At 40.4% G+C, this 13776-nt stretch overlaps 1 protein-coding gene and 1 long non-coding RNA gene across 5 annotated transcripts in view; one reads left to right on the top strand and one right to left on the bottom strand.

The window, feature by feature from the left end:
* The window catches only part of LOC139793411 (uncharacterized), a 410787-nt gene that overhangs the window by 177044 nt on the left and 219967 nt on the right, over positions 1-13776 (bottom strand). The window lies entirely within an intron of this gene.
* The window catches only part of CPQ (carboxypeptidase Q), a 164336-nt gene that overhangs the window by 128654 nt on the left and 21906 nt on the right, over positions 1-13776 (top strand). For all 4 annotated transcript variants that reach the window (XM_071738014.1, XM_071738015.1, XM_071738013.1 and 1 more), the window contains one exon: positions 447-648. In XM_071738014.1, coding sequence (XP_071594115.1) covers positions 447-648 — 202 coding nt within the window. The remainder of the gene's footprint in view (positions 1-446; positions 649-13776) is intronic.

Consider the following 13776-nt stretch of genomic DNA (forward strand, 5'->3'; position numbering starts at 1 on the left):
TGTCCTTCACAGTGTAAGCAAGGTTTGAATGCATCTAGTTTTAAAGCCAAGCAGACTGTGTACCCTTCCCTCCTGCAACAGATTCTCTAAGTTTCAGGTCTGAGAAGAAAGTGAGAGCTGCATGTGAAAACTGAAATATGGGAGTAATTAATAGGTTACCTTTCTAGGTAGCACTTCAGAAGTCCTAAAGCAAGTATTTGGCCAGGCATACTGCGGTTCCTACAATGTACTGGTGCCTCAGAGCTGAACTTGAACTGTTTCAGCTTTTTCATATGGAAATATTAAATCCTTTCGGTTATGCTTATATAGACACAATCACAGGAAGCATTTATTTTCTTCTTAAATGAAGTTGTTATGGTGTGCTCACAGTGGCATATAGAATCTGGTATGTGGGTCCTGTTAAAATAGCAGTAACAAAACAGTCTCTTCTTTCCTCACGTATTTAGGAAAATATCTCCAACTTTGATATCGTCATGGAGTCTGATGAGGGCACCTTCAAACCATCTGGACTGGGTTTTACTGGCACTGCTAAAGCTCGGGACATTGTGAAAGAGATCATGACCCTGCTGCAGCCCATCAATGTCACGGATGTTTATGACACCGCAGACGGAACGGACATCAGGGACTGGATGAGAGATGGGGTGCCCGGTGAGTGTGCTTACAGGTGACACCACTCATCCTGTGCAGTGGCATCGTGGATGGGTGGTCTGGTGCTTTGAGAATAGGAAAAAATGGTTTCTCTTGAGTCGTAAAATGTACCATTTTACCTGGTAAAATGCAGGAGTATTAAAAGGTGACCAACAGAAATAGTACATGGAGTTCATCTGAGCTGCAGTTTAATAATGGTACAGATTATGCATAGCATAACATGCCTGAAATCTTCTTTTTAGCTTTAGGGATTTATAATAATTAATCCCAGACTGGTGGTTTATAAATAGTAAACTAAGGCAGAGGGGAATTCTTCAACACAGAACAAATAATCTTTTAAATTATTATTGTTTTGACTTCAAAATACAGGGCTTTTCCTCCCATTTTATATGCTATAGAAACAATGTTTTTGAGACATGACTTTTTAAAGGTTATGAGCATTAAGGTATGCTAAAGAGGTAAAATGCTACTAAGTTTGAAGTGGTTTAGGAGTTTATTTGGAGTATTGTATCTGGCTCTCAGTGAAGAACAGCTTGTAGTCAAAGAAGCTTGCAAGCTGTGAGAGAAATCCACCCCTGGCAGCCCCCATGTGCTGGAGACCCCACACTAGCACAGGGGGTTGCAGAGCACAAGAGTTCCAATTAGAGGCCAGCCTGGGTGAAGCCTTAGTGAATTTCCATGGTAGGTTCCTCACTTGAATAGTATTAGAAAGAAAAAAGTTTTATAACACAGTTATTAAAAAAATTATGATCAGTTTTAAAATTTTAAGGTTCTTTTTCTTCAGTGTTTTATGACTGAAGCAGACTGATACATTTCTTATGCTGGTTTTAATAGTAGCTAATATATGCTTAGAATCTCTTTAACTTTTGATTTACTGGTTTGGTTTTCACATGGTATTTTGTGAAAGATGCAGTGGGTCATTGAATATATGCTGCTTCTTTATGGACAGAACCTTTTGCTTTTTACTCACCTGGGATACAAAGATACCATAAAGTTGATTCCCTCGATAAATGTATGGATGCATAATTTGTAAAGCAAAATGTTTATGCTGTGTAAGAAGTATGGATGAATGGATAGCTTAAAACAGCTAGGAATACATCTTCAGCTGGTGTGCACTTGGGCTCCTAGGCTCTGTGGGTGCATCTTACCTGAGTATTAGGACCATGCAGAGCTGAGTTGAGAGACCATTAGCACTGCTGAGGGGCTGCAGCCATGCACATGTCCTCCACAGCCTGGAATCACCTATGCAAAGATGTCTGATCCAGAATTTCAGACCAACATGTCTCTGTTGTAGATGGAATATGAGAACTCATCCCTCTGGCTGGGATTAGAAAATGTAAGTGTATCAGAATTATTTCCTAGGTAAGGTCTTGGGAGCATCACAGGTGGTCCTTGGAGACTTGATTGTGCTTTTACGTCTGAGTGGGAAAGATTACTGAAGAAAAGAGAGAAATTTAAATGCCTCGTTTTCAGTTGATAATGTGAGTGTTGCTTGTGATGGAGTGTGTATTGAGCTCTTGTACACCATTTTTCAGCAGCTGATGTGCATGCAGGTTGCCATAGTCCTCTTGACTAGTCACCTGGACTACACGTGTAGTGTACACGCAGCAGGAGCAGGGCAGAAACTGGAGCCAGGAGGTTGTAGCCAGGTGGGGGTTGGTCTCTTTTCCCAGGCAACCCTCAGCAAGACAAGAGGGCACGGTCTCAAGTTGTGCCAGGGGAGGTTTAGGTTGGATATTAGAAAGAATTTCTTCACTGAGAGGGTGATCAGGCATTGATCCCTGGGCTGCCCAGGGAAGTGGTGGATTCTCCATCCCTGGAGATACTTAAAAAGAGACTGGATGTGGCACTCAGTGCCATGGTCTGGTAACTGCAGCAGTAGTGGATCAAGGGTTGGACTTGATGATCTCTGAGGTCCCTTCCAACCCAGCCAATTCTATGATTCTATAATGCTATGATATAGCTCAGCATAAAATAAGAAAAATACTGCAAACTATAAGCTTAACCTTGGGAAAATATAGATACAGCAGAACTGAGACCTCAGTTTTTAAACAAATCTTATTTGCTTTTCTATTAAAAAATTGTCACATTAATTGATGTTGGGTTTTTTTGCTGTCTGAAGCTTTGATTCATTTAATTTCAGTTCATTGCTTAACTTCCCATTAAGAAAACAACAAAGTATTCTTGCAGCATAAAGAAGCAGTGATTTTGTTTTTCCCCCATCAAGCTCCAGTGGGAAGGAACTATCTCTAATAAAAGACTTTTGGCTGCATTAGGTTGTATTTCAAACTGTACCAGGGCAAAGCCTAAGACATCTTGTAATCTTCATGCCTTGTCTGCAGTATTCTCACTGCTCAAATGAGCCCTTATGGTATATAATAACATGGGAGCAAATTGAACATACTGTAACAGCTTTTGTAATTTTATCCAATTTAACAAGCAATCAAGTGTTGACACTTCATCAATTGTATTTAAATATTTTCTTGAAATACACTTGGTGGTTTTGTTTCTGCAACAGTGAGAAAAAAAGATGGTGGACTTCATGAACAATAAGAATGGTTTCTGACATCATTTCTCTAGAAATTTTCTCCTTTTTGGCATTAAATGGATTTTGGGATCTGCCATTTTAGAAGCAATTAAGATTCTGCTCCTTCTGTTCCTTTTGTGAAAGATCCACAGAGGGCAACAGAAGTTGGTGGTTTCCAGAGCTGTTCATGACTGCTCCTTAGACTGGTGAAGTGACCCCGATTGCAATTTTCAGTATGTTTATTTATTGGGCCTGCCGTGAAATGTTATTTGTAACATTACTTAAACACATTTACTAAAAAAACACCAGTGACTATTTTGGGATTTTACGATGAGAGAGGCCAGGAGGGTTCAGAGGGCTCTGTAAACCATAGGCTGAAGTTTAACTAATACCTTAAATCACAGGCAAGGTGATGTGCACCAAACACAGCTGCTAATGCTTTGTGACTGCAGATTATTAGAAATATTTCTGTCAGTGGCCTTTACATTGGATTATTTTGAGACCAGTTCAGCCCAGCAATGAGGAATGTCTGTAACTGTGTTTTTCTAGTGATAGGGTTTTCGGCTACTGAAAATATTTGTATAACATTTGTTTTGCTTTTTCATGAATCATAAATCAAATGAAATGGGGTTTTTGTGGTGTCATATTTTTTCGCTGTGGTTTTACAGTTTGTGTTGACCATTGGTCCTCAGACTGCTCCTTTATTAATTATGCAATTATCTTTTTCAGCTCTCTTTTTAATGATTCAATTACTTACTTGTTTTTAGTTAGGGATACATCTAAACTGTGGCACATGAAGCTTGCTCCCTTCCAATGCCAAGTCCTAATGAAGTTTGGCCAGAATTTACAAATATAGCTGGGGAAATAGATTGGTTGGGTTTATTTGTTTGGTTTCTTTGCAAGCTTTCTCACAACAGGCTTCTTCAGTGTCTGAAATGGTTAAAAAACATTAAGCAAGGCCTGACAGATGAACTCTCAGGTATCTGATGGTCAGAAGGGTGCCTCAAACATGATTAGACCAATTCCTAAGATAATAGCACTGGGGCTGAGTCAGCCTTCCCTTCAAACCTTCAGAAACTATGAAGGAGTGAAGTGGTTTCATTTGTATTATGGTATCCAGTGAACATGAGTGAAGCTTTAGGTGTCATGGGACAGAAAAATGAGTGCTCTCCTATTTTTGCAGTGGGAAAGCTTTTGTGACACAGTATTTCCAGGAGATCTGGTTCAAGGATGCTCCTTTTGGGAGGTTATCTGTTGTTGCAGTGCTTGTGATGGGAACACTTGTCTGTTTGGAACTGAGCTGTATTTGAGATCGAGCTGACCCAGGACATCAAACAACTCTCAAAAGGCATGTGGCAACTCTTCTTTTTAAAATTCAACCAATTTCAACTAAAGGTGAATCTCCTTTTTACAGTGTCACTCTAAACCCTGATGGTTGCTCATGTCTCTCTGTCTCCACGGTGACACTGTCTTGTTTTCTTCGTATATTGCACAAGAGAAGGAATTACTCTTCCAGAAACTAGTAAACCAGTAGTTCATGTAACTAATATTTCTTCAGAAATCAAAAATTAATTGCTAACACAATCTATTAGTCATTTTCTCAGAGGTGGCAAACAAATACTGTCAATTGTTTTCCTTTGTTTTTATATTTTCGTAGTGCTTCTTTATTACTTTTATCTAAAATAAGATGCATTTTAGCCATTAGACATCAGACTGACATACATGGTTTCCTTTCTTATTATGCAAGAGGTCAAACCCTTCAGTCCCTCCTTTTCTCTGGACCATGCTGCAAATTCATGCCCCATCCCCATCATCCCAAAAAGCACCAAACTCCAGAGCAGGACTGTCAGAGTCCTTGAGCCAAGCCTGCTCCTCTGCTCAGTGTCAGCCAGAGGTATTTGAGAAAGTGGTGGAAAAATGGGAGAACTAAGGGGCTTATGGTCAGCATCTACATCTTAGCTGAATCTTCATTTTAGGGCTTATGGTCAACATCTATATCTTGTCTGAATCTTCATTGTAATGAGTCTGAGATATATCACTGTTGTGTGATAATTAGCAACATTGTATTGCTTTTTTCCAGGTAATTTGTTTCCATTTAAATATCATATTTTATCACTGATAGGAAACATGGTGAATGAGTGTGTCCCACTGCAGAAGTCACATTTTCTGCAACTAAGGAGGATTAAATTAAACCAGTATGCTAAGAGAGCAGTTATAATTGCTTGGCACTTAAAGAACCTCCTGTAAGTGCTACAGCTATTAGAACCATTTAAAATCTTGATTGCAGAAAGAACTGTGTGTATTAATCTGTAAAACAATTCATCTAGGCTCTAATTTATCATTGTTCCATAAAAATGGGGTTTTGAAATTAGAAATTACTCTAGAGTAATTAAATAAATTTAATATGTTGCAATGTGTTACAAGGGTGAATACCTTAAAAGGCTCATAGTTTAACATAATATCTCAGATATATTGGCCTTTCATCTGACTGGTTCTGCTTTTAGTAAAGTTAATAAAGTCTTTGAGACTAATAAGGTAATGAAATAACTCTTCTGTAAATTATGGTATGTTTTCTTATTAGTTGTGCTACTTGACTACCAGACAAACTTGGCCATAATTTGCATTCAGTTCTTTCCACCTTTGTTCTGCTTGGGCTAGAGTCTTGTTTTAGCATCTAGGAATGGGCAACTGTGTATAATAATTAACAAGAAGAATCAGAATTGCAAGTTTGTTTGCTTAATGTAGACTAGGCACAGACCATGCAAATACTCAGCTGTGATTGTACTGTTGGATAGAGGGATGGAGCTGAATGATAGGCACAGTGCCTGAATGCATATTTTGCTGGTAGTTTTAAGAGGGCTTCTGAGATACATTTCTCATTAATGCATTTACATTACATTTTACAATTACATTTACATTAGTAATTCCTAGGGGCAGAGGAAAGTCCTGTCAAGTCCTCATAGAATCATAGGATCATAGAATGGCTTAGGATCATAGAATGGCTTAGAATCATAGAATCAGACAGGTTGGAAAGGACCTCTGAGATCATCAAATCCAACCCTTGATCCACTACTGCTATGGTTCCCAGACCATGGCACTGAGTGCCGCATTCAGTCTCTTAAAAACCTCCAGGGATGGAGAATCCACCACCTCCCTGGGCAGCCCATTGTTAGATTGGATCTTAGAGATCATATACTTCAACCTCCCTGCCATGGGCAGGAACACCTCTCATCTAGACAAGGTTGCTCAAAGACTCATCCAGGCTGGCTTTGAACACCTCCAGGGAGAGGGCATCCATAACTTCTTTGGGCAATCTGTACCAGAGTCTCACCACCCTTGTGCTTACAAACTTCTTCCTAAACTCCAGACTAAACCTGTTCTCTTTCAGTTTAAAACCATTTCCTATTGTCCTGTTGCTGGACACTCATATGAAAAGTCTCTCCCCAGTCTCCTTGTAGGTTCTCTTCAGATATTGGAAGGCAGCTATAAGGTCCCCCCAGAGACTTCTTCAGGCTGAACAATCCCAGCTCCCTCAGCACCTCGTAGCAGTGGTGTTTCAGCCCCTGGATCATCTTTGTGGCCCTCCTCTAGACACATGCCAGCAGATGTGTGTCCTACTTATGGTGGAGACACCAGAACAGGATGCAGTATTTGAAGTGGGGTCTCACAAGATCAGAGTAGAGGGGCAGAATCACCTCTCTTGATCTGGTAGCCATGCTCCTCTTGATGCATCCTGGGATACATTTGGCTTTCTGAGCTGCATGAGTGCACTGTGGGCTCATGTGGGATTTCTTGACAATCAGCACCACCAAGTCCTTCTCTTCAGGGCTACTCTCAACCCACTCTGCACCCATCTTGTAACTGGACCTGGGATTGCTCCAGCCCTGACGCAGGACCTTGCACTTGGACTTGCTGAACTTCATGCAGTTTGCACTGGACCATTTCTCAAGCCTCTTAAGGTAAAAAATAATGTGTCATCTTTAGGGTAAAACAATTCATTATTGTAGCAAATAATTGAAGACTGCTCATTCATGCTTACTTTTAATTAAAAAATTAAGACTGCTTCTGAATGAACTTGCTGAAGTCTACTTTAACTATGAACTCCACCTGTTCAGTAATGTTTTAAGAGTAGTTTATGAGAGATTAATAAAAATACTATGAAGAGAAAGCTTGACATAGTCAAGAGTGAATGCTGCAATTAGTAGCAGGTATTACTAAGTGGTTTTACTTCACTAGGTATTATTGTATTAGTATTCAGTCCTTCTGACTCTAAACAAATTCAGCTTCAAAGTGGAAGAAAGCAGACACCTTCTTCCAATAAGGTCAGTGAGCTAGAGAAGAACCTTACAGACTTGGTGAATTTTCTGTCATTTTGGAAGTGTGAAAGAAGACTTGGGTGTCCTTCAAAAAGTATAGGGTAAAGCAGGAGGGATGGGCTTGATATCATAGTTACAAGGTGAAGTTCTTTACCATGTGTTGTGATTAGATGGGAATGGGTGTGGCTGGTCTTTTAAAAAAAAATAAAATCTGAATCTGCCAGTAAATCTTACAAGCATTGTCCCATAATGAAATTCCACCTTTCACAGTTAAGCTTTACCCATTTCAATCAGACTAGCTTTGAATATCAAAATCTCTTGTGTTCGATTTGCAGTGTTTAGATAATGCTAATTAAAATTTTAAAAATGGAATAACTGTTAACGTACAATCCCAGAGGAAATTCAAAATGTGAAACCAAAAATATTTCCAAAACTCTATTATGCATTTCTCAACAGCTTGAATTTCTCAATTCATATTTGTTTATTTTATTTTCTTTAGCAACTGTGATACAGTTTATGTGACAAAGTTTTCTTGGGGGTCACAAGCTGTGAAATAGACCACATGGGTTAAGCAGATGATATTGCATAGTACTTATACTTATCTTTAAAAAAGCCAAGGCAATGCAGCTTTAAAATAATCATATGTTAATACTACAATAAATCAGTTTAAAACACTGACATTCTGATTGTCTTTTAGAATCCTAGAAGAAACAATCCAACACTGTATAAATACTAAATAAGCCCATTAATCTAGTAATGAAAATTTAAATTAAGGTGTTTCAAATAAAATTGTAAATCCTAGTGGTTCTTGCACTTTTTGATTAGTGAATTCTTTCACTTAGGGGTATTTTGTCACCATTCCTTCTGTGAATATCAGTAAGGTTGAATTTGTTTCCTTAATTTTGGATCACAGATTCAAAGGATCATTCTGACCTTTAAGATCATCTCGTCCAACACAGTATTTGAAGTGAGGCCTCACCAGTGCCAAGTACAACTACAAAGGGGCACAATCACTTCCCTGCTCCTGCTGGCCACACTTTTTCTGATACAGGCCAGGATGTTCTTTGCCTTCTTGGTCACCTGGGCACATTGCTGGGTCATTGTCACCCAGATGTCAGTCAGCACCCACAGGTCCTTTTAAGTTTGGCAGCTTTCCAACCACTCTTCCCCAAGACTGTAGCATTGCCTGGGGTAGTTGTGACCCAAGGGCAGGACCCAGCACTTGGTCTTGTTAAATCTCATACAGTTGGACTCAGCCCATTGATCGAGCCTGTCCAGGTCCCTCTGTCAGAGCTTTCCTAACCTCAGGCAGATCAAAACACTCTCCCAAATTAGTGTCATCTGCAAACTTACTGAGGGTGCACTCAATCCCCTCATCTGTATCATTGATAAAGATATTAAATAGACCTGGCCTCAACACTGAGGAACAGTGATGTTCCCTCTGGGGAACGCTGCTGGTCATCAGTTCCCAGCCATCCAGAGTTGTTGGTTTTTTTTACCCAGTGAAGTGTACACCTCTCTCTCTAGGCCAAATGTAGCCAGTTTCTCCAGGAGAATGCTGTGGAAAACAGTATCAAAGGCTTTACTAAGGTCCAGGTGAATACATCCACAGCCTTTCCCTCATCCAGTACATGGGTCACTGTCACAGGGGGAGATGAGGTTCATTAAGCAGCACCTCCCTTTCATGAACCCCTGCTGACTGAGCCTGGTCACCTGCTTGTCCTGCATGTGCTGCATAATGGCACTCAAGATGATTTTATCCACAACCTTCCCGAGGTCAGACTGACAGGCCTGTAGTTCCCAGGATCCTCCTTCTGGCCCTTCTTGTTTTTGGGGGTCATGTTTGCCAACCTGCAGACTACTGGCACCTCTCTGGTTAGCCAGGAGTGCTGGTAAATGATGGAAAGTGGCTTGGTGAGCACTCTGGGCCCCTCAGTTCAGGAAGGAGATTGAGGTCCTGGAGCAGGTCCAGAGAAGAGCAAGGAGGCTGTGAAGGGATCCTGCACAAGTCCTGTGAGGAAGGGCTGAGGGAGCTGGGGGTGTTCAGTCTGGAGAAGAGGAGGCTCAGGGGAGACCTCATCACTCTCTACAACTCCCTGAAAGGAGGGTGTAGGCAGGGGGTGGTCAGTCTCTGCTCCCAGGCAGCTCTCAGTAAGACAAGAGGGCATTGACTTAAGCTCTACCAGGGGAGGTTTAGGTTGGATATTAGGAAAAAATTCTTTACAGAGAGAGTGATCAGGCATTGGAATGGGCTGCCCAGGGAGGTGGTGGATTCTCTGTCCCTGGTGGTTTTTAAGAGGAGACTGAATGTGGCACTCAGTGCCATGGTCTGAGAACCACAGTGGCCGTGGATTAAGGGCTGGACTTGATGATCTCAGAGGTCCTTTCCAACCTGGCTGATTCTGTGATTCTGCTAGCCCCCTCAATACCATCTGTCTCTATGTTTTTGCATCTCTAAGTGGTGCAACAGGTCACTAACCATCTCCACTTGGATTATGGGGGCTTCAAGCTGCTCCCCACCTCTATCTTCCAGCTCAGTGGACTGGGTACCCAAAAAGGTACTTAAAAAAATTATGTGAGTTAGATTTGTGTAGGAGACCCTATTATCAAATAAGTTCCTTCTGTAAACACGCAGAATTCCTAAACATTCCAGAAGTTGTCAATAAATTTACTACTTCCACTCACCTTGTTAGCAGGAGAACATGCTCTGTCTCAGAAAGGAAAACCCTGAAAATATCTAACTGAGAATCTCATTTGGATTTGGGGTGTGGTTGTTTTTATTCTGGTTGTGCCTCTGAGAGGCATATTAATTCTCTATTGTTTGTCATGCAGGGAAGCTGAATTCTGTTTCTGTGGGTGGGAATATTCTTTTCATATGGAAGCATTTGCCATTTGTTGATCCTAAAAAAAAAAAAAACAAGTGTCCTACATTAACACACAGACCTCAGTGTTAACATGTTAAATATGCAGTTTGGAAGTACAAGTGAGCTAAGCCTTATTCCTAGAACTCTGCCTGACTTCACTGCAGCTCATGCAAGTAATGAAATAAATAGGAAAAAAGAGGGCTTAATTTGTGTTTTGTAAGGAAGTTAGAAGTGGAAAATGCTTACCAATGGGGAAGTGTGGAACTTAAATGTGAGTTGCTCCAATTTTTAAAAATTTTTTTAATTAACTTTCCGGAATTTATATGAAAAATAAAATACATTTGTAATGTGGAAATGCTGGGAAATTTCCCACCAAATGTGCAATGGTCCGAAGTGGCTATTAGGAATAACAGCAGAAATATCTGCGGATTTGTGGATTTCATTCCTGGAAAACAAACTGTAGTGGAATCAGTGTTAAAAACTGAATTAAAAAATAAATTGTTCAGTAGCATTCCAGGAAGATCACGTGTAAGCTGCTCTTGATGGGAGGGACACAGGCTAAATGTATTAAGAACAGGCTTGCAGCTCTCGAAGTAGTTTCCTATATGAAATCATATGATGAGTGTTTCTATGAGGATTTTTCTGGGCTTGGTACATCCTCAACCATTCAAAGTTTCCGTTGGTGGTTTGGAATCAAGTTTAAAATTGCAACAAAGCACAGCTGATGTAGTTGCTATTGGAATGCTAATGAATAACAAGAACAAGCTGATCATCTGGCCAGGGTGCTTATGTTAGCGCAAGTCCACATTTTGACACATTTTTCTTGTACTGGAGTCCCAAAACAAAATGCAATATTAAGAAAAAATCACTTTGATGACCCTACTGCTAATGTAGTCCACACATTACCTTCATTGCTCCAAGCTCTCACTGGTGCCACTTGTCCAGCAGTGCCTCCAGGTCCTGTTCTGCAGAGCTTTTGCCTTGCTTGTGTGTCTCCTGCCTGTTCTGCTGCACTGGGTTGTCCTCTTCCAGTATAGCACTTCTGTTTTGGCTTTGAATTTTCTGAGGTCCTTGTCAGGCCACTCCTTGGTTTTGAACTCTCTGATCAGCAGCTCTGCCCTCAAGCACACACAGCTGTCCCTTCTACAGATGCAGTGATGATCCAGCTCCTATCTGTTGCCTGGGTCACTGATGAAGATGCAAAGGGTCTGGCATTGACTCTTGCCTGAGGAGGTCACACCACTCATAAGCTGTTAACAGCGAGACCTCAACTCTTGATGTCTGCCCTTTGAGCCCAGTGCTCTGGTCAGTCTTACACCCACTTTTATTCCACTCCTCTGATCCATAATTTTCCCAGGGGCTATTGTTGGTTTGTTTGGCTTTAGTCGTTGGAGTCTTTCCTTGATTGCCACAACTCTTCTGAGATTATAGAAGTCAGTCTCTCAGTGGCATTAGCCCACTCCCTTATACAGCCCATCCAGTTCTATTACTTTGTATTTGCCCCATTTACTTAAATAGTTCCTAATTTCATCTTCCTATACCATAAGTAGTACTTGTTCCCCGTTCTCTCCAACTCTGCTGCCAGGTAGAGACTTGAGAGTTACTTCCAATTTTAAACCATGGCAATTACTTTTGTACTATTCTTTTGTTACTCATGAAAGCTAATATAGTGAATAACATAGCACTTCCACAGCATTTTTTCCTAAGCTATCTAAAAGTTTTACATGGAAAGTAGGATGTAAAAACATCTCAGCCGACTGTGCAAGGCACGTTGCAGGTTTGAACTAAGTATGGTTTTGATCCAGGATCAAAAAGATTTTTAGTGACAGAGCTTTAGATGTTAACTCAGAAACCTTGTCTTTCCCTAAGCAGCAAACACATCATGCTTTCATTTGCAGGTGACATTTTCAGTGTAAATTTCTGAGGCTTGTAAAGTATGCTTTTGATAGTAGAACTTGCTGAACAAATACAAAGCTCAGAAATCATTTATAGAGACATCTTCCTCAAAGGACCAAGTTCAAAATTATTTCAGTAGCAATCTCTTCAAGACATTGTTAACATTTATAAACTTCAGAATGGGAACCTTTCTAACTGTTTGTCTTCAGAAATTATTCTACAGATTTGATCTACAGTGCTACTGAATTTCTAAAGAGAATTTATTGAGCACCATTTTTTTCTCCACGTATATCTCTTTCCAGTGACATTGTATATGTTTTCATGCAATAATTCCTCTCAATTCAGTCATAGAACAGACCACAGAAAAACACCTCTGAAAGAAACTGAATATACATTTGTATTTTGCAGTGGCAAATCCTCAAGAAAGGATCATGGGCTGTGTAGGAATGCAAGAGAGAAGGTACAGTGTACTCTGCCAGCTCTGACATCAGCTGCCATCATCACCAAACAGTTTATTTTCCCTCAGTTACCTGGGAGGTGCAGAGGAGATACCTTTTGTCTCTAAGTGACCATAAAGAGGAGGTAATTGTCAGTATTCTTCTGGAATCATCGGACCTTGCATTTGTTTAGCACAAGAGCAGCTTTATCTGATCAAGCATTGTGGATGTGTGTAAAAAAAAAAATTGTGTATATAGAAAGAGCTTCCTACAAATATATTCTAGGGACATGTAAACAAATCCGTCTGCAAGGACAAAGCAGAGCAGCAGTTTATTCAAGCTCATCATCCAGAGAGCCTGAACACCTAAGTAAGAATTATTATGCATCAGGGCCAATTTGTCCACAGTGCTCAGCTCTTTGCAGTGCCTGTGACAGGAGTGTCTCCATCACCATGTAGGCTTGGAAATACACCAAAGAAAATGGACCCTTTTCCTGTTGACTGGCTAAATTGGAGTTTCAAACAGTTCAGTTCTATTAACTATTAAACCCAAGCAGTGACCTTCTTGGACAGCAGAATTTTTGTAGTGGTGGTTGCTGTTCTCAAAGAAAGCTAAATTAAAGGAATAGCTGAAAGCAGGGATTTTTAGACTCAGGTCTTCAGGCTCCTGAGGGATTGTAGATTACTCCTGAAATGTACAACTTCATCTGCTACTAAGAGGAAAGCAGGTTTGTTGACAGTGGGCTTAATCATCCATCTGTTGTCAGTTGGGATCATCCATGTGTTAGAAAATGTTTATGGATTTTGAAATTAGAAGCAGCTGAAAACCATTAATGTGGTTTCGTAGAGGGGAAAGAATTTGAACAGTTTAGTTTTCAAAGGGTAGCTTCTCGATCCTTATGCACAGAGACAGGAGAGTTTAGTGTACTGACATTTTACAGCTCTTCCCCATTTCCTTAGGGATGTGTAACACACAAACACCTCGCTGGCTGGAAGCTGCTGGAAACAGCTTACAAAAGTAAATTAGAGATACAAGGCAGAAAAACTAAAATTATATGAGGACAGAGGTTACTACAAAGAATCCTAAAG

The sequence above is a fragment of the Heliangelus exortis genome, chromosome 2 (assembly GCF_036169615.1).
Source record: "Heliangelus exortis chromosome 2, bHelExo1.hap1, whole genome shotgun sequence".
Taxonomy (NCBI): domain Eukaryota; kingdom Metazoa; phylum Chordata; class Aves; order Apodiformes; family Trochilidae; genus Heliangelus; species Heliangelus exortis.